This window comes from Ranitomeya imitator, chromosome 2 (assembly GCF_032444005.1).
Source record: "Ranitomeya imitator isolate aRanImi1 chromosome 2, aRanImi1.pri, whole genome shotgun sequence".
Taxonomy (NCBI): domain Eukaryota; kingdom Metazoa; phylum Chordata; class Amphibia; order Anura; family Dendrobatidae; genus Ranitomeya; species Ranitomeya imitator.
In genome coordinates this window covers 187,966,742-187,987,739 of record NC_091283.1, presented here as the reverse complement: position 1 = coordinate 187,987,739, position 20,998 = coordinate 187,966,742, and the positions used below count along the sequence as shown (strand labels likewise).

Sequence of the window (20,998 nt, the reverse complement as noted above, 5' to 3'; positions counted from 1 at the left end):
GGGCATCATACTGTATGGGGGCACTGTGGGGCGTCATACTGTGTGTGGGGGGCATCATACTGTGTAGGGGGCGCTGTGGGGCATCATACTGTGTGTGGGGGCACTATGGGGTATCATACTGTGTGTGTGGGGGGCACTGGGGCATCATATTGTGTGTGGGGGCACTGTGGGGCGTCATACTGTGTGTGGGGGGGGGCACTGGGGCATCATACTGTGTGTGGGGGGGGCACTGTGGGGCACCATAGTGTGTGTGGGGGGCACTGCGGGGCAGCATACTATGTGTGGGGGCACTGTTGGGCAGCATACTGTGTGCGGGGGGCACTGGGGCATCATATTGTGTGTGTGGGGGGCACTGTGGGGCACCATAGTGTGTGTGGTGGGCACTGCGGGGCAGCATACTGTGTGTGGGGCAGCATACTATGTGTGGGGGCACTGTTGGGCAGCATACTGTGTGCGGGGGGCACTGGGGCATCATACTGTGTGTGGGGGGGCACTGGGGCATCATGCTGTGTGTGTGGAGGGGGCACTGGGGCATCATACTGTGTGGGGGGGGGGCACTGTGGGGCAGCATACTGTGTGGGGGGGGGGGCACCATAGTGTGTGTGTGGGGCAGCATACTGTGTGTGGGGGGCACTGTGGGGCAGCATACTGTGTGTGGGGGGGGGCACTGGGGCATCATACTGTGTGTGGGGCACTGTGGAGCAGCATACTGTGTGTGTGTGTGGGGGGGGGGGGGGCACCATAGTGTGTGTGTGTGGGGGGGGGGACCATAGTGTGTGTGTGGGGGGGGGGGGACCATAGTGTGTGTGTGGGGGGGGGGAGGACCATAGTGTGTGTGTGTGGGGCACTGCGGGCCACATACTGTGTGGGGGACCATCAGACTATGTATAAGGAGGCGCTGTGGGCACATCTCCGGGGCATGCCGTGCACTGTGTGGGAACACGAGTGGGCCCCAGTCGGGCACCATTTCTGCCTGGGTGAGGTCTGGTCGCGGTATCACGCGGCACTGCGCTCTCAGGACATGGCATAGCCCGTTTGCCAGCTTATTCGCCATTGTGTAGTTCTGTGCAGTTCTGAGCTCAGTTCATGAATCCACACAAATCTCCCTATGACGTGGACGATGCATCTTTCACATCACACTGAGGGAAAGTACAACACTGAAAATGGCCTCAATTCACCTCCATCCAAAGAGCGCAGAATAAAAACCGTTTTGCATCTTGGGTGTAGCAATATGGCCGCAGAGGAAATAATCTCACCTTGGCCTCTCGCAGTTTCCGTAGTGGGAAGCAAGGACGCGCTTTGCCATTGGTTAAATGAGCGGCCAATCAATGGCGAGTCATGCTCTTCACACCAATCATATGCTGTGCACGCTCGTTCACGCCTCCTCTCGGGGTCGCTGAAACTTCCGGATATGTTAGCAGTGGAAGCAGCTGCTGGGATATATCGTGATATAGCGGGACATTAGCGGTCGCGGGTGAGTGTCCAGCACAGGCGCCGTGTATGCAGCAGTTATGCCGTCCTGAGGGGCCAAAATCCGTCGTCGTACTACAAGTCCCAGCATGCCAAGGACGGCACGGACGTGCTGACACTTGTCCGGGGCAGTGTAAGTGGTTGGAAAACTTTTGTATCATGTTCGGGGAATTTTCAGGAAGAGATTGTGGCGCAGCCTGTTACCATAGCAACCATTTACCTCCATGCGATAAACCGCTGGTTTGTCTGCAGCGTGAGGATGTAGGTAAAGGGGGCGCCACCTGGTGTATACGGGGGCTGATGGCGGCGGGCTTCCATTGTTTAGTGGTAAGTTGGGCTTGGGCTGATCTGAGACCAGTTGCTACAGATAAGGTGCCTAGCAACCAGAGCTGATCTGTGCAATAAATAAATTCTGAGACTGTGTTGCCTAGCAACCAGGGCTGAACGGAGGTGGGTAGCTATGGATGAGCTTCCTAGTAACCAGGGCTGATCTCAAGCCGGTTGCTATGGATGAGCTTTCTAATAACCAGGACTGATCTCAGTAATCTGAGGCTGGTTGCTATGGATGAGCTTCCTAGTAACCAGGGCTGATCTCAGTAATCTGAGGCCGGTTGCTATGGATGTGCATCCTAGTAACCAGGACTGATCTCAGTAATCTGAGGCCGGTTGCTATATACATGCATCCTAGTAACCAGGGCTGATCTCAGTAATCTGAGGCCGGTTGCTATGGATGTGCATCCTAGTAACCGGGGCTGATCTCAGTAATCTGAGGCCGGTTGCTATGGATTTGCATCCTAGTAACCAGGACTGATCTCAGTAATCTGAGGCCGGTTGCTATGGATGTGCATCCTAGTAACAAGGGCTGATCTCAGTAATCTGAGGCCGGTTGCTATGGATGTGCATCCTAGTAACCGGGGCTGATCTCAGTAATCTGAGGTTGGTTGCTATGGATGTGCATCCTAGTAACCAGGGCTGATCTCAGTAATCTGATGCCGGTTGCTATGGATGTGCATCCTAGTAACCAGGGCTGATCTCAGTAATCTGAGGCCGGTTGCTATGGATGTGCAGCCTAGTAACCAGGGCTGATCTCAGTAATCTGAGGCTGGTTGCTATGGATGTGCATCCTAGTAACCAGGGCTGATCTCAGTAATCTGAGGCCGGTTGCTATGGATGTGCATCCTAGTAACCAGGGCTGATCTCAGTAATCTGAGGCTGGTTGCTATGTACATGCATCCTAGTAACCAGGGCTGATCTCAGTAATCTGAGGCCGGTTGCTATGGATGTGCATCCTAGTAACCAGGGCTGATCTCAGTAATCTGATGCTGGTTGCTATGGATGTGCATCCTAGTAACCAGGGCTGATCTCAGTAATCTGATGCTGGTTGCTATGGATGTGCATCCTAGTAACCAGGGCTGATCTCAGTAATCTGATGCTGGTTGCTATGGATGTGCATCCTAGTAACCAGGGCTGATCTCAGTAATCTGAGGACGGTTGCTATGGATGTGCATCCTAGTAACCAGGGCTGATCTCAGTAATCTGAGGCTGGTTGCTATGGATGTGCATCCTAGTAACCAGGGCTGATCTCAGTAATCTGAGGCCTGTTGCTATGGATGTGCACTGCTCTTGTCAGGCGTTCCTGGCTACTTTTCTTGTAATATGCTAATAAAAAGGTGACAAATAACTGTAAATTACCCTCTTACACACCTTTCTAGCACCCTGTACTCATCACGTGTTTGGTCTCCGTTTTGATGTATACACTGCACACACAAAACTAAGGGAACACTTAAAGGGGTTTTCTACCTTTTGCGGACAAATCATTTTACATTTTACTTAAATGCATATATCTAGGTTTAAAATGAAAGAAAACTCTCACTTTTGCAATTGGTACCATTAAAAAGTTTGCACCATTTGCCTTCTCTAACCTCTCTGTGGCTGGCTGCAGAATGAGTAAACTGAGGATCCATCAGTGAGCTCATTCCGCTGGGGATTGGTTACTCTTCCTTTATCTGTCTTTTTCAGAGCTCCTCTCAGATGATGTCTGACCACAGACCACATGAAAGTTCATTGTGTCAGGAAACAGACCGTGAAAGCCAAACGGTGCCAAATTTTTAGTGAAGCCTAATTGGAAAAAAAATATATTTTTTAAGGCCTAAAATACACGTTACTGAGAAAAATAAATGTCCTCACAGGTGGGAAACTTGTTGAAGGAGTAGGCTGGGGTCGCTCATAGCGTAGGATTGGCTTCCTATAGGTCTTCTGTGTCTCCCAGTCAGTGCTTATTCCTGGCTGCAGCAGTGATGTCTGGTATTCCTCATGGGACCGCTGCAGTCAATCAATCCTTAGCAGTCAGATAACCAAAAAACAGGACTCCATTTGTCTTTGTGACGAAAGTGTCCAGTTCTGAATCCAGGGGCAGAGCAGGCGAGGACAGCTCAAGTCACTGCCAACTCTTCTGGAAGTGACTGTCACATAAACAAGAAGGGCACCCAGATGGCAGTGCTATGGCTTATAAGCGTCATTGTGAGCCGCACCCAGACGGCAACGCTATGGCTTATAAGCCTCATTGTGAGCCGCACCCAGACGGCAACGCTATGGCTTATAAGCCTCATTGTGAGCCGCACCCAGACGGCAACGCTATGGCTTATAAGCCTCATTGTGAGCCGCACCCAGACGGTAGCGCCATGGCTTATAAGCCTCATTGTGAGCCGCAGGGTGCAGGGTATTGGCGGATCTGCTGATATCACATGGAGGTCACCAGACCTGAGATCTGGAGACAGCAGATCACAGCCAGAGATACATAGCCCACCTGAATCCTACGGAGATTTATTGAGAGGGGCTTCATCCGCGCCCTGGAAATCGGTCCACACATATGACCTTCACCCGGGCTCCTGACAGGAATTTATTTTGGGTGCAAATTTTATTTTATTTTTTCAAGGTTTTGATCTGGTTTTATTTTGGATGTAAATTTAATTATGTAGTCTGTGACTTTTTCTTTTGGGGATTCGGTTGAGCCTGCTTCTTGGGTATTTGATTTTTTTTCTTGTGGGGGGTTTATATAGCAAGTCATTGCCACACATAAGGCTGCCCCCATACACATGAGATGAAAGTTGTCTGATGTGGCCAGCCTGGCCGATGTGTATGGGGGGTTTGTGATTCTCCCTGACAGATAACGAGGGAGATGAGGAGCTGGTACTTGGAATTTTAACGCCTGATTCTTTTCAGGGGAGAGAAGCCGATAGTAGACCAGTCTGACGGCGGGTTTTTCCTCTCTCCCAGTTGGGAACATATAAATTCACTTGGGTATGAGGGAGTCAGGAGAGATGGCTTGCTGTATGGCCATCAGGACATGTTGCAGTGCCACGTGGCAGACCACTAGACCACCAGGGTCCCTAAAGAGCAACAGCACTGCCACCTAGTGGGAGAATGTGAAGTTACCAAATCATTCCCACAAGACCTGCTACACCCATTCCATCATATATAATATATTGCTAATAAAGCACTCAAACACATTATAACTCCAAGTCAGTCACACTAATGACTGTCCAGTTATGAAGCAACATCAATAGCGAGTCACATTCTCCTGCTGTTGTGCAAATGGAACAGGCAACAGGTAGAAATGATCGGCATTTCGCAAGACAACCCCTATAAGGGAATGATTCTGAGGGGGAAGACTACAGACCATTTCTGTGTACTGATTATTTTTGTGTGTTTTGGTCACTTCTGCATTTTGTCACTTTTGTATTTTGTCATTGCTCTCACCCCTAGAGTTACTGTATAGTAGCATGATGTGTCTACAACCCACAGGAGTTGCTCAGGTAGTACAGCTCATGCAGGATGGCACATCAATGCAAGCTGTGGCGAGAAGAGGAACTGTGTCTGTCAGCACAGTGTCCAGAGCATGGAGCAGATACCAGGAGACAGGCCAGTACACCAGGAGATGTGCAGGGGGCAATAGAAGGGCAACAACCCGACAGTAGGACCACAACCTCCTCCTTTGTCAAATGAGGAGCCAGAGGAACAGTGCCAGAGTCCGGCAAAATGATGTCCACAGGCCACTAACATCTATGTGTCTGCTCAAACTATCAGGAACAGACTCCATGAGTGCCCGACGTCCACAAGTGGGTGTTGTGCTTATAGCCCTACACCGTGCAGGGCGATTGGCATTTGCCAGAGAACACCAAGACTGGCAGATTTGACATTGGCTTCCTATGCTGTTCACAGATGAAAGCAGGTTCACACTGAGCACATGTGACAGATGTGACAGAGTCTGGAGACGCCGTGGAGAGCGATCTGTTGCCTGCAACATCCTTCAGCATGACCGGTTTGGCAGTGGGTCAGTAATGGTGTGGGGTGGCATTTCTTTGGAGGGCCGCACAGCCCTCCATGTGCTCGCCAGAGGTAGCCTGACTGCCATTAGGAACCGAGATGAGATCCTCAGACCCCTTGTGAGACCATATGCTGGTGCGGTTGGCCCTGGGTTCCTCCTAATGCAGGACAATGCCAGACCTCATGTGGCTGGAGTGTGTCAGCAGTTCCTGCAAGATGAAGGCATTGAAGCTATGGACTGGCCCGCCCATTCCCCAGACCTGAATCCGATTGAACACATCTGGGACATCATGTCTCGCACCATCCACCAACGTTACGTAGCACCACAGACTGTCCAGGAGTTGGCCGATGCTTTAGTCCAGGTCTGGGAGAAGATCCCTCAGGAGACCATCAGCCGCCTCATCAGGAGCATGCCCAGGTGTTGTAGGGAAGTCATACAGGCACGTGGAGGCCACACACAGTACTGAGCATCATTTCCTTGTCTTGAGTCACTTCCACTGAAGTTGGATCAGCCTGTAATTTGATTTTCCATTTTGATTTTGAACATCATTCCAACTCCAGACCTCCGTGGGATATTAGTTGTTATTTATATTGATCATTTATAGGTTTTATTGTTCTCAACACATTCCACTATGTAATGAATAAAGATTTGTAACTGGACTATGTCATTCAGTGATATCTAGGATGTGGGATTTTGGTGTTCCCTTTATTTTTTTTTTAGCTGTCTTTGTGTGCGTATATGTATATATAATATAATTATTTTTTACAAAAAATGTTTCTTTTGGATGGAATAGATGTTTCACCCTTGTTATCCCCTTGATTTTTTTTCATCCCACCAGACCATTAGGTTAGAAAGTCGCATTCACCGTGTACGTGCAGATATGTCCGTCTTGATTTTGCATTGCTTTCACACTGCATTGTCAGTTACGTATTTTTTATTTTGCAGGTACGGCCAGGAGACGAGGGACGCACAGTGCACCAGGGCAGCACTTGTGCTCCTTCTCTGAATTATGCGGCTAGCAGGTAAGTTCGCTGACTCTTAGCGGTATGTTCACCTCTCATAAAGTGATGGCCTATAGCTAGGATATACCATCACTTTTTAACTGGTGGAGGCAGGAATCCGAAGAATGGAGGGTCCTGTCACTGAATTGGCACAGTTCTTCCTTGCGCAGCCGCGTCCGGTCAGTTGCTGTGCAGAGATCTGCCCCAGCCTCGTACCCCTGCACAGAGCTCTGCGGCAGTTCCCCTGCACAGCACACACCAGGAGCGTTGCTGTACAAGACTGACCGGGCCGCAGCAGTAGGTCAGCACTGCAGCCCCCTTCATTTTTGGGAAATCATTAGATGAAGGGCATCACTGTGAGATGGGAATGCCCCATGAATAGGTCCTGCTGAGCCTTTTCTATGTCCGGCAGGTCCTGTGCGTATTATCGTGGTACTCCTCACCGTGGGCCTGACATGGATATTAGCTGGAATTATCCTGGGAACACAGAACGGCTTCCCCCGATTACAGCAGATCATGGGGGGTAAGTGCGGCCCCCAATCTCTGCCACACTCAGTGTATTCTCCCACTGTTCTCCCACTGTCTTCTTTTCTTGCCATGTTGTCTTAATTGTGCTCATTATCTGCAGGTTCGGATGTGATGAGTACGGCTGGTGAGTATATGTGCCAGGGTCTCCATGCAGCCTGGGCACACTCGTACTAACCTCTGCTAACTGGGCACCTTGACTAATAATCCCACTAACCAATCATCTCACACGTGGCGCTGTCTCATGGCGCCATCAGTGCAGCATCTCCGGCATCGCCACCTCCCTGCCATACGGTGCTCGGAGGTGCCGATACCAGGATCCGCCATGTGCTTGTGGTTTGTGCCAACACATGAGATTAGTAACTAATCTAAGCTGTATTCCTGAATGCTTTCATTACACATCACGTGGGCACAGCTGGCACATCACCCATGGATGAAGAATGGCTCCTCACCTCCACCGGTGAAGTGGGCAGACCTAAGGCTCATTTACGAAACGGACACAAATGACTTCTCAAGGCGGGAGAGTACGGGGGGCTGTGGTCACTGGGGCGGTGTACCCGCTCTACTCCTCTGCTCTGTTGGGCTGCAGCTAAAATCTATCAGCCTCCATTCACTAGTGTCACTAACTGGAGACTGAGTCCGCTTAGAAAATCTGCTTTTCTAATGAGAAAAAAAAAAATCACTATTATTTTTCAATATATTTATGCCAGAAATCTGATTGATATGTCTGCCCTATACTATAGAGCTCCTATCTCCACTCCCTTCACCCACCACTAGGGGGAGCTCAATGCTGATGGATTTCTACAGCGAAGGCAGTCAAGCTCCTCCTAGTGGCCACTGGAGGAAATGCTATGCTGTGTGACTGTAAGGAGATTCTCATTGCTGGGGCCACCTCTGTGCCCCCAAGTTGTAAGGTCCTTTAGGGAATGGATAGGATTATTTTCACCCGCTGCTTGACCACTTTCGTAAATGACCCTTAAGGCTGATTCTGCATTTTCCTTGTTCGCCATATCAAGCGTTCATGTCGATGCCTCTTCCCTGGCCATCTGTGACCTCCTGTCTGTGTTTCCTCGCAGACCCGCGGCCCAAGAAATATAAATGTGGATTACCGCAGCCCTGCCCCGATAAGCACTTTGCCTTCCGAGTGGTGAGCGGAGCAGCGAACGTCATTGGACCGAAAATCTGCTTTGAAGATAAAATGTGAGTCCTAAAATCCTCACAAGACTCTCGGTCACGTCCTACCACATGTGCGGTAACCCAGGGTCCGCTCTGCGAAGACCCCGAGAGGCGACATCTCCCTAGGAAGCACAACGGCCTCCATATCTCCACAGCAATGCACATGGAAGATGGGACCGGGAACGTCAGTCCGCCAAGGGCAGATTTCTTAGTGTGTATCCCTTTAATGACCAGTAACCTCACTGGGAGGGACTGGTCTGATTACTGGCAAATTCCTTCCTACATGGCCAGTTAGGGGAGAGGCTGCTATTCGGGACCCTAATTCCCTTGATGCCCCAGCCAAGTTTCCTTTTTATTCTTTCTATATATTTTTTTATATTCCTGTACTTTTAAACTGTGAAAATGGGGGGAATTTAGTATTTAAAAATAATTTTATTTTTTTACTTCTTATTTTATCGTTCCCATGGGACTTAAAACTACGATTGTTTTTTCTCTCTGCACTGCAATGTTATTATATTGTGGTATATACAGAAGATAATCTCCTGTAAAACACTGGAATTGGCTGGGCTTAACAGAGCACTAAGGCCTTCATCAGACCCCCTACTGCCAAGGCGTCCCATCAGCGCTCTCTCCCTCGGTCACATCTCGCCTCCTCCCAATTGATCATTAATCTGTGACCTGTCATTGAGTCCTGAGCCGATAGCAAGGCGACGACAAACTGCAATATAGATAAAGGTCTAAATATAATTGCACATTTTTTATTTTTATTTTTTTTCTGTCCCAGGTTGATGAGCAGCGTCCAGAACAACGTCGGCCGGGGGCTGAACATCGCACTCGTTAACGGTCAGTGGCACCAAATGTCCATCATGTATCGTTCTGATAGCGCGCCATAGTCTTAGTGTTTAGTTCTGCAGATCTGTAAGTACCTGGGTGATATTGTGGAGCTGCGGGCATTTCTGAGTTTCCCCCGTCGTGGTCTATATGTAAATCTGTTTTCTGAATTCCAGGAGTGAATGGAGACCTGATAGAGGCCAAGACGTTTGACATGTGGGACGGAGGTGAGTTCCTATGAGCGGTAGCAGGGCTGGGCTGTGCCGACATCTGCTTTTGGAGTTTTTTTTTTCTCTTAATGTAATTCTATCATATTTAACAGGACAAAAAGTTCTGCCAGCGTCTCGTGGGGCCTAACGAACCCCATTATAAGGCAGTGGCTGGTGGTGATGTCTTTTCTGGGACCCCATCATGCACAGGGCTTCAGACGCTGGATCACTAGTGTCCTTTCCAAACAATATGCCAGCACCTAGTGAGATGATAGAACCCATTTAACACCTTAACAGCGGGCACTGAAGATGTACAGCAGCTGGGTGCCGTCACTGTATGGAGCGGGCACAGTAGTGTTGAGCCCGACTCTTGACAGATGCGGTCTGAGCTAGCCCTGATCACATCAGCTTAACCCAAATCCTGCTGTGGCAACTGCATTTAAAGGGCAACCAACATGGCAGCCATTATTTCACAGCCCCGATCAAAGGGTGTCAATCTCATGCCATGACAGCCGGGGTCGTACTGAAGACCCCTGTGTCTGCCATGTTAGGATTCCTCTGAAGCCCAGTCTCTTGGTTGGACGTCATAGGACATGTGCATTGTATACGTAATTGAGCCGTCACAAGGGAATGATTAAAAATAAATAGAAGAACAGAATGGTTTAAATCTTTTTTTTTTTTTTTTCTCAAATCTAAATAGCGAAATGTAAAAAAAAAAAAAATAAAATAACCTATTTTGAATTGCTGCAAGGGTAATTGTCTGCATGAGTAAGATGTGAAAATATTCATCCTGTAAGGTGACTGCTGACATGGAAAAATTAACGGTCATTTTTTTTTTTTTTTTGGTAGTCACACTTTTCCCCACATTGTCCACACCCCCCCAAAAAAATTATCAAAACTTCCTAAACACCCCAATATGGTATGAGTAAAATCTAAGGCTTGAAGGGCCAACAAAATGAGCCCTCGTACAGGCTCATGACGAAAAATAAAGTTACAAATCTTGGTAGAGTTGGTTCTTACACAAGAAAAAGACACCAGTCCGGGGTGGAAACGCGTCGTGGCACAAAACCGCTTCTTTATAGTATCGGATCAATGATCGTCATTTTCGGTTAGTGCAGCCTGAAGTGTGAAATGTCTTTTCCTTCAAATCTCAGAACGTCGAGAAGCAAAAAAAAAAAAACATTTCTCCTTCGCCACATTGGGGGACACAGAGCATGGGTGTTTGCTGCTGCCACTAGGAGGCTGACACTAAGTAAATACAAAAAAGGGTTCGCTCCTCTCCTGCAGTGTACACCCTCCTGCTGGCTCCGGACAGAACCAGTTCATTCTTAGTGTCCACAGGAGGCACACTGGGGTCTGCTATTCTAACCATACTTTTTTTTTTTTTTCCTTTCTATTTTTGTATTTATTTTTTTTTTAAACCTTTTTGCGCAAGAGGAAGACTGGGGGATGGATCCTTTTCAAGGGGCCGATCTCCCCCAAACAGCAAAAGGCGAGCATGGCGAGTTTCGCTTCCCCATACCCTCTCCTGCGACGTGGGATGCCAGGCCTGAGCTATTTTAGGGGCGACTGTTCCCTTCAAGGCGCCGATCTCCCCGCACCAGCAACAGACGGGAACATGGAGTGTTGCCTGCATGCCCTGTTCCATCCCAGGTGAGCGAACCCTTAGGATACACAGAGGCTCCCTCCCCATGGCGTCCAGCTGCTCCCACTGCACCACCACTGAATGAACAGTGGTGCTGCATGGAGCTAGACGGTCAAAGGGGATGGTGGATCGAGGGTTCCTGCACAGTTCCCCTCGAATTACTGACTTCCAGCTGAGCAGCAGCTCTGCTCCTCGATCCTCCTAGACTTCGATGGTGAGTTTTGGACGGTTCTCCTCAGCCTGTCACCGCTAATTTAGTCCCTGGCTTCGGCCTCGACTAGGCCTCAGGTCGAAAACTCCACCCACAGTGCACGTCACGCCTGAGGTTCCACCCACCAGCCCGGCACTTCTCGTACACTGCGAGAAGCGCCCTTCCTAATCTCGGCGGCCATCTTCAGCCCCCCTAATTACGGAGGAACACCGCGCTGCCTCTACAAGACCGCTGGGGGCGCAGGGGCACAGGACCTGGATAAGTGCTCTGCCTCACTGCCCGCAGGTCCCCTTTTCTCAGCAGCACACAAAGTTCTGCCTCTACAAGACCGCTGCTCCGCTGGGGGCGCAGGACCTGGGTTGGTGCTCTGCTTCACTGCCCGCGGGTCCCCTTTTCTCAGCAGCACACAAAGTGCTGCCTCTACAAGACCGCTGCTCCGCTGGGGACGCAGGGGCACAGGACCTGGGTAAGTGCTCTGCCTCAGTGCCCGCAGGTCTCCTTTTCTCAGCAGCACACAAAGTGCTATGCTGACTTTACAGCCACACTTGGCCTTCCCTGCAGTATTTTGGTGGTTAACAGGGATACAGCATGTCTCTATGTAAAACCTCCAAAAAGTCATCTAAAACAGTGTTTTTTACTTCTTGCACCTCCTATCAGGCTGCGCTGCCAAGTGGGCATACTGCTCCGCTCTGTCATGCTTGTGACCCTAAATGCGCTCAGGAGCCCCCCACCGCGACTGACCCCACAGTGAGCAGTCCTGCTGAGTGGACCTTGTCACTATCGCAATCTATGTCGTCTTTGACCAAAGTGATTGAGTCCCTTCATGATCCCTCTAGGAGCAGGCCCTCTAATCTGTCTGTCTCAAAGAATTCCCCTACATCAAGGGAACCATCTGCCTGCACGGGCCATTCTGACTTAAGACATAAACGGGCATCTAGGAAGCGACTACATAGCTCGTCCCCCAGGCCCTCAAGCGTCCGATAGCTGCGCTTCTCGCTCTCCCTCTCCAGGCGCCTATAGCGATCATGATTCTGAGTCGGATGGGCCCCTTGACCTAGAGTCGCCAGGTTATCGGACTACAGTGGATAGTCTTATTGATGCCGTCAACCAGTCACTGCAGGTCGACGAAGAGCCTTCTACTTCCCTCACGGATAACTGCAGTGTCCTTTAAAAGGACCGAACGTCCTCATAGGGTGTTTGCCGATCACCCTGAGTTCCAGGACATAGTTCGGCGACATAGGGAGTGTCCGGACAAACGCTTTGCAGGTCAGCAATCTCTGGAGACCAAATATCCCTTCTCTCCTGACCTCCACAAACAATGGACAGAATCCCATCCAGTGGATCCTCCTGTATCCAGGTTGTCCTCCAAGACTCTGCTGTCCCTGCCGGATGGATCCTCCATTGAAGTTCCCACAGATCGTCTGATTGACAGCCTCGCCCGTTAGGTTTTTGAGGCATCAGGCTCGGCACTCTTTCCCTCCTTTGCAGCTACCTGGGTCGCCAAAGCAGTGGCTTACTGGGCAGATTCCCTGCATAAGGCCATACAGAAGAGTGATCTCCCCTCCAAGATAGCGGAGTTGGCCAATCAAATTTCTTTGGCAGGTGATTATTTAGTAAATGCTTCCTTGGTCGCGGCTCATTGCTCTGCACTTACAGCTTCAAACGCAGTAGCGATTAGAAGGGCGCTATGCCTGAGGAACTGGCGAGCGGACTCTGCATCTAAAACGTCCTTAACGTCCCTTCCCTATCTCAGCAGTCGATTATTTGGAGAAACGTTGGACCAACTGATTTTGGATGCTACAGGCAGGAAGAGTAAATTCCTTCCCAGCAGAGAATTAGGCGATCGATCCGCCGACAGCTGCAGACTCGTTTTCGGTCCTTTCGCAGAAATTAAGGGTGGTCCTCTACGGCCAGTACCCCCGGTTCGGGACGTCCCGTTGTCAGGTACAGGAGCCGACAGTACATGCCCAACCGCTCATTGAAAGCACATGTAGTCCAGATCCAGATCCTCAACTAAATGACTTGCAACACTGTCCGACGACACCAGCAGAGTAGGCGGCCGCCTATTCCTGTTTCGTCATATCTGTCTCGCAGTCGTTCACGATGAGTGGGTCGGGGATCTGGTGTCCTCCAGATACAAAATAGATTTTATTCAAATCTGTTTACGGTTCCCAAGAAGGATGGTACAGTCAGATCCATCTTTTATCTAAGGCTAGGTTCACATTGCGTTAGTGGGTGTCCGCTAACGGAATCCGTTACATGGCGAAATTGTCGCAATTAACGCCATGTAACGGATCCGTTAGCGCACCCATTGACTGCAGTGTGCTAACGGATCGCTAACGCATCGCTAACGTATGCCATTTTTGGCATGTGTCAGCGATGTGCCGTTATTTTCGGACGGACCTCGAACACTGCTTGCAGCGTTCAGGGTCCGTTCTGCGCTAGCGCAGATCAGGCATCTGCGCTAGCGGGATTGCCAAATGCAATCCCTTTTTGGACATTGCGTTAGCGCAATCCATTAGCGTATCCACTAAACGGATTGCACTAACGCAATCTGAACCTAGCCTAAAGCTTTTAAACAGATTTGTCAGTCTGGCATTTCAGGATGGAGTCCCTTCGTTCCGTCATCGCCTCGATGGAGCAAGACGAGTTCCTAGCCTCCATCGACATTCGGGATGCGTATCTTCACATTCCAATCTTCCCTCCTCACCAAAGGTTCCTTCGCTTCTCTGTTCACGGAGAACATTTTCAGTTCACAGCCTTGCCCTTCAGCCTCGCCACCACCCCCAGAGTCTTCACAAAGGTCATGGCGGCTGTCATGGCCATCTTACAATCTCGGGGCCTAGTCGCCCTCCCCTATTTAGACTACTTACTGGTCAAAGGCCCATCTTTCCAAGCCTGCGAGGAGTGCATCCGCATTTCTTTGGATACTTTTTCTCGGCTGGGCTGGTTAATCAACCTGAAAAAGTCTTCTCCCATTCCAGCTCAGCAGATCTCTTTCCTGGGCATGACTCTGGACACTTCCCCGAGGGTTGGTGATTCTCCTTCGGGACAAGGTCCTAGCTCATCAACAGGGGGTCCGGACGCTCTGTCAACTCTCTCTCCTTGTTCCATCCGTTTCGGTATAAGGATTCTTGGGAATATGGTAGCCGCAATGGAAGCAATTCAGTTTGCACAACTGCATCTTCGTCCCCTACAGCACGCACTGTTGGACGCATGGGACAAGAGTCCATCTTCCCTCTATCAACCATGTCGACTGACCCCTCAGGTCAAACAGGCACTCCAGTGGTGGACGCTCCGGACCTCCCTCCAAGGGAATTCCTTCAATCCAGTCCATTGACTGGTGGTCACTACCGATGCCAGCCTCGACTGGGGAGCCATTTTTTGTCATCACACTGCCCAGGGGAGCTGGTCTCCTCAGGAGTCTGGCCTTCCCAACAATGTCGTGGAGATCCCTGCGATTTGGCTGTCCCTGCGGCGGTTCCATCATCTCCTAGCAGGCCACCCCATCTGTATCCAGTCGGACAATGCCACGGCTGTGGCATATATAAATAATCAGGGGGGCACCCGCAGCAGGGCTGCAATGTGCGAGGTGGAACACATTCTTTGCTGGGCAGAAAGGAACCACTCGGTTATATCAGCTGTTCACATTCCAGGGATGGAAAACTGGGCAGCAGATTTCCTAAGCTGTCAAGGCCTTGCCTCAGGAGAGTGGTCTCTCCATCAAGACATTTTCCAGCAGATCTTCCTTTGTTGGGGTACTCCGGACGTAGACCTGATGGCTTCCTGGTTCAATGCCAAGGTACCTCAGTTTGTGGCCTGGTCCCGGGACCCAAGAGCAGTCGGGGTGGACGCGCTGGTACTTCCCTGGAGTCACTTTCATCTTCCTCCCCTGCTTCCTCCCTTGCCCTTGCTTCCGAAGGTCATCAGGGAGATCAAGGCGGAGAGGGTGCCGGTGATCCTCATTGCTCTGGATTGGCCTCGCCGAGCGTGGTACGCAGAGCTCGTTCAACTGATCACAGACGTTCCTTGGTGACTACTCGATCGTCTGGATCTGCTTTCTCAGGGTCCGATTTACCACCAGAACTCAGGGGCCCTGTGTTTGACGGCTTGAATTTCGGGTTTTCCCGCTAAGTAGTTTCCAACTTAATCAATGCTCGAAAGCCGGTGTCATTGCGCATCTATCATTGGACCTGGAAATCTTTTTTAAATGGTGCAGAAGCAGAGGTCGTCCTCAGCTGGTTCTCAACATTCCCACTATCTTGAAATTTCTTCAATCCGGTGTGGACTTGGGGCCATCACCGAGCTCCCGAAAGAGGCAGGTCTCAGCCTTACCCGTCCTTTTCCAGCGTAAGATTGCTTCCAAACCCCTGGTGAGAGCGTTCTTTCAGGGAGTCTCCCACGTGGTACATCCCTATAGAGCACCTCTAGAGCCTTGGTACCTTAATCTGGTCCTAGGTGTCCTGCAGGAATCTATCTCTCCTCTCGGTCAAGGTAGCCTTCCTTGTCGCGATTACTTCGATCAGAATAGTCTTGGAGTTGGCTTCTTTTTCCTGTCAAGCTCCTTTTCTCACATTCCACCGAGACAAAGTGGTCCTCAGGCCATCCCCTCCCTTTCTTCCAAAGGTGGTGTCTTCCTTCCACCTTAACGAGGATATTGTGCTTCCTCCGTTTTGTCCTGCTCTGGCGCACTGTGTGGAGAAGGCTCTTCACTCCTTGGATTTTTTGAGGACTCTCAAAGTACATGTCTAGGACGGCATCCTTTCACCAGACAGATGCCCTGTTTGTGCTCCCAGCGGGACACTGGAAGGGATTGTCCACTTCTAAGTTGACAATAGCCAGATGGCTTTGGTCAGCTATTCAAGAAGCTTCTTGCGTCAGATGCAAGCTGATTCCAGCGTGGATTAAGGCACACTCCACTCAGTCGGGTGCTTCATGGGCCATTCAGCGTCAAGCGTCTGCAGAGCAGGTTTGCAAAGCTGCGACCTGGTCTAGCCTGTATACTTTCTCAAAGCATTATGATGTCCATACTCAGGCATCCGCAGATGCGTGCCTGGGTAGACGAATTTTGCAAGTAGCAGTAGCGCACCTTTAGATAGCAGGTGCCGGGAGTTTACTCTGTTGTTACTTCCCACCCAGGGACTGCTTTGTCGTCACACGGTCCTGTGTCCCCCAATGTGGCGAAAGAGAAACAGGGATTTTTGTGTACTCGCCGTAAAATCCTTTTCTCCGAGCCACTCATTGGGGGACACAACCCCCACCTTTTTTGGCCTGTTGCCTATGTTGGTTTTACAGTTTGACAATGTTGTATCTACTATTAATTTTTGTCAATCTCTTACTGCTTGGTCACTGAACTGGTTCCGTCCGGAGCAAGTGGGTGGTGTATACTGCAGAGGAGGAGCTAACCCTTTTTTTCGTATTCACTTAGTGGCAGCCTCCTAGTGGCAGCGGCATACACCCACGGTCCTTTGTCCCCCAATGAGTGGCTCGGAGAACAGGATTTTACAGTGAGTACACAAAAATCCCTGTTTTTTTTAAACTAAAATATATATTGGGTCAAGCGTGTGAGTCACGGTTGCCATGGTTTTGGCTTCCTGACTTCTCGCTCTGCCTGGACAGCCGAGCGGTGATGCTATTTCCGGCGCTGACGTCATTGGCGCATGCGCCGTCTACGGAGTCGCGTTATTAGCCTCAGGTGTGGTGGCATTATATAAATCTTGTCAGTGACACACGCTGTACAGCCCCCGAAGAAGCCTACGCGAAACGCACGTAGGGGCTGGCGCTGCCTCACACATACCGCGACTATAATGGGTGAGATCCAGTCCTTTACATGATCATTAACCTGCTTTTGATAGGGAGTCCTCAGTGGGACTTATAATGTGGAAATACTTACTATGTACTCTGTTTTTGTGAACTTGTGATCTCTAGTCGTTAATTTCAGGTGTGTTGTGTGGTATTTTGTTACCAGTATCCACCATTCACATAGTTACCTTACCATGACTGATAGTTTTGGATTTTATCCATATCTTTTATTGTTATACTGTTCAATAAATACTATTATTTTTTATACCTTACATGGCAGTTCCGTGACTCCTTTGTCAGATGATATATATAACTTGTTGCTATCGCCTAGCAAAACTTGTGTAACGTGGAAAATGTGTTTTTATACATGTACCCCGCCTAGTCACCATGTGTCGTGTTTTTTGTCTTCAGACGTGTCTGAGCTTCTGAATTTCCTGCGGCCCATCCATGAAGGAACCTTGATGATTTTAGCTTCTTATGATGATCCAGCCACAAAGTAAGTTACAATTTTTATTTCAAATTTGTGTTTTTTTCTCCCCCCCCCCCCCAAAGCTAATTATATTGTAGCGTGACCCGCTCCTTGGTTCTGTCTCCCCTTCAAGAATGAATGAGGATGCCAGGAAGATGTTCATCGAACTGGGCAGCTCTTCAGCCAAGGAGGTAGCGTTTAGAGACAGCTGGGTGTTCTTGGGAGCAAAAGGGGTTCAGGATAAATCTCCATTTGAGCAGGTATAGTTACGTCACTGTTCATATATTATTACTTGTGTGTGTGTATATGTATATATATATATATATATATATATATATATATATATATATATATATATATATATATATATATATATATATATATTATTATGATCATGGTTTTTTTTTTTTTTTTACCTTTTTATATAGCAAAAAAAGAATTTGTATTAGTCTATGCATGACGCAGAGACCTGAGTGGTCTCGAAAGCTCGCAATTTGTTACCATCTTTTCAGTTAGCCATTAAAAGGTATCAACCACTGAGGACTCTCAATTCTAAGTATTTTTATATTACCTTCTGAGACATTTATGGCATGTTAAAAGTATGTGCCATAAATATTTGATAGGTGGGTGTGGTATCTGAAGAATGGGGGTCCTTGTTATAAGCTGTTTGCACCTGATAAGGGTACAGATTCTACATATACGTGACTCTCTGATAGTAAATGTGTTTCACTGCTCTCATAACACTGTATTGAAGGTAGCACGGCGCATGGGCAGTACCACCCCATCTATTTATTATTGGGTCCGCAGACCCCCATTTTACCAATATATGGTAATTAATGAGTGAACATGCTGGGATAAGGTGTTATCTGATCATGCTCGTAGGCTAACTGAGTGACTTCGGCGTAGTCAAATGATATGTTTGAGTCCCCCCCAACTATTCGACAGCTGCAACACATGCAGGGATTGCCTAACAAACAGGAAATCATGCATGTTTTGCAGCTGTCGAACAGTTGCGGGGGCTCAAACATATTATTCAAGCACTCCGAAGTCACTCAGTTAGTACTTGAGCATGCTCAGATAATACCTTATTCGAGCACATACGCTCATCACTAATGGTAACGATCACAAAGTGCGTCCTATGCGCTCTCCTCTCCTCATTAACATGGAAAATACACATGATCCTGCTCCAGATAGCAGCAAGCATGTCAGTGACCGGATGCCTGGGGGCACACGGAATAACATTGCAGGCTGGATGCAGCCCCTAGGTCTGCACCTCTCAGGAGGTGAATCGTGTAAGTGCAGGACGTTCGTATGTGCGCTAGTCTGTGCGGTACTAATAGATGTCTCCGTATTTCCTAGCTAATAAAGAACAGTAAAAGCAGTAACAAGTATGAAGGATGGCCTGAAGCCGTGGAGTTGGAGGGCTGCGTGCCCCCTCGTACACTAGAAGTTGAGTAAAGGAACGGTGAAGACGGCCCACCTAAGCAGAACTGCGAGTGCACTGGTGATGGACTGGATCTTCTCTGATTTGTCCCCTTTTTTGTTTCTGACTCGTTGGCTACTGACAGTAAGTGCCCCTCATCCGGACATTACTGCCAGGCCCGTTTCCATCCTCTCCCAGTGCATTCGGATGAACTCAGTAAACTGACAGCGGAGAGGAGCGGACTGTTATCAGGTTTATTACATGGCATGAAAAATGACTACCAAATCTACCAACCTTGCTCTGATCAAGAAGCGGCACTGGAAAGCTGCAAAATATCATTGTACATTTTTACGCATGTCTTCATCATATCATTGCATGAGCAACAGGAGGTGAACATTAGGGCTAAAAAAAAAAATTCTGCAAGCACAACGTGTGTTCCAGATATTCTTCACCCGGACGTGCATGGACAGATGGCAAGAGCGTGCCTCAGGGTAATCTAAAGCCATTCTAGGTGGGGGAGATTAGGACTGAAATGGTCCCGCATTTCAAGACGTCCACGTTGGTCTGAATCCGAGCCGCACTCCCCCATGTCCTATACAATCAGGAGCCGCGGATTCTCCACTGGGCAGAGCGGGACAGATCTGATCACTTATCACTACGTCAATAGGTCAGTCACAGCGCGGGATATAACCTGCCCTGAAATAATTTATTTTAATATTGAACAGGTTTTTTTTTTTTTTTTTTTTGTTTTTGGGGGGGGGGGGGAGGTGTTAAGTTGCAGTGATTTTTTTTCCTTTTTCACCAAAAAGTAGTCTCTCACCATGACCCAGGATGTCGGGTGAGGTCCCATAGGCTTCATATATATGGCGTGATTCAGAGGGAGTGGTGTATGGCTGCTCTTGTGTAAGACATATGTCTTCTATCGGGAATGGGTGCGTGACTGTGAGAGTGGATGAGACAGACAGAAGGAGAAGGCACAGCCATGCTTTCTTCGTGATTTTTTTTTTTTTTAACAGGATTTAACACAACTATGTCAGGTCTACTTTCCAGTAAATTTAATTTTTTTCTTACACAGGAGTTCGTGTCTTCATTTATATGGTTCCTGTACTCGCGCTTCTCTAGGCACCAAGCTCGAATTACTCAATGGCACATTTGCACGTGTCCATTATCATCATCGTCATCATTTACTAATTACTTGGCAATTAGTTACTGCTGACGGAAAAAAGATCAACACGAAAACTCGTTTATTGTTGATCATTAGTTTTGATGACCTAAAAATAAGTATAATAGGTGGATTTATTCACTTACGATGTATAGTTGTGTGTTGTGGTAGATCGGCTGCACTCGGAGGTAGACACACGTACACTATCTCTTTAAATTGTCCGCTGGTTTATTATACATGCAGCATAAACCAGTGCAAAGTGGAAATAAACGCAGCCCTTCGGGCAAAGGAGGAAAACAAAATAAAATGGTATTCATTCTCTGCGGCTGCAGGGTTCCGCCCGCTCAAGAAATAACAACCAGGTTCAGGTAACATAAAACCACTTCTCTGGAGCTGCTGACTCCAGACACACTGAACACCGACTGTCTCAGAAGGGAGACTATTTAAACCCCAGACCACTCCCTGGGGTGGAGATAAGGTGGACAATATCCGATTAACCCCTCTCAACACTTGTGCTGTAGCAAACTTCTGAGTTTCAAAACACTGAAGGTAATATCCTCAGTTAAAGTAACTCTCCTCCACCACTTTACCAGTGAATTTTCACATATTCCCAGATACCTTAAATGACTTCCTTCTTCTGATCACTCGCTCAGAATTTTCTTTAGCAGTCTGCCATTTTGGCCAACTTTTCTTTTGCTTATATGGCCAGCCTTATATGTACATGTTGTAGCCACTTAGGCTATAGCC

General features: G+C 48.7%; 1 protein-coding gene across 2 annotated transcripts; it reads left to right on the top strand.

Moving 5' to 3' along the window:
• Positions 1-1,368: 1,368 nt before the first annotated feature.
• LOC138662558 (protein FAM3A-like) lies at positions 1,369-20,159 on the top strand. Of its 2 annotated transcripts, none has more exons than XM_069748340.1 (10): positions 1,369-1,474; positions 6,743-6,819; positions 7,211-7,321; positions 7,427-7,450; positions 8,400-8,523; positions 9,284-9,342; positions 9,507-9,557; positions 17,609-17,693; positions 17,800-17,926; positions 19,026-20,159. In XM_069748340.1, the coding sequence occupies exons 2-10, from the start codon at positions 6,807-6,809 to the stop codon at positions 19,122-19,124; spliced, it is 693 nt and encodes a 230-aa protein (XP_069604441.1). In that variant the 5' UTR covers positions 1,369-1,474; positions 6,743-6,806; the 3' UTR covers positions 19,125-20,159. The 2 variants fall into 2 exon arrangements, with proteins under 2 accessions (XP_069604441.1, XP_069604442.1); XM_069748341.1 differs by having other exon boundaries at positions 1,400-1,603.
• Positions 20,160-20,998: the final 839 nt, after the last annotated feature.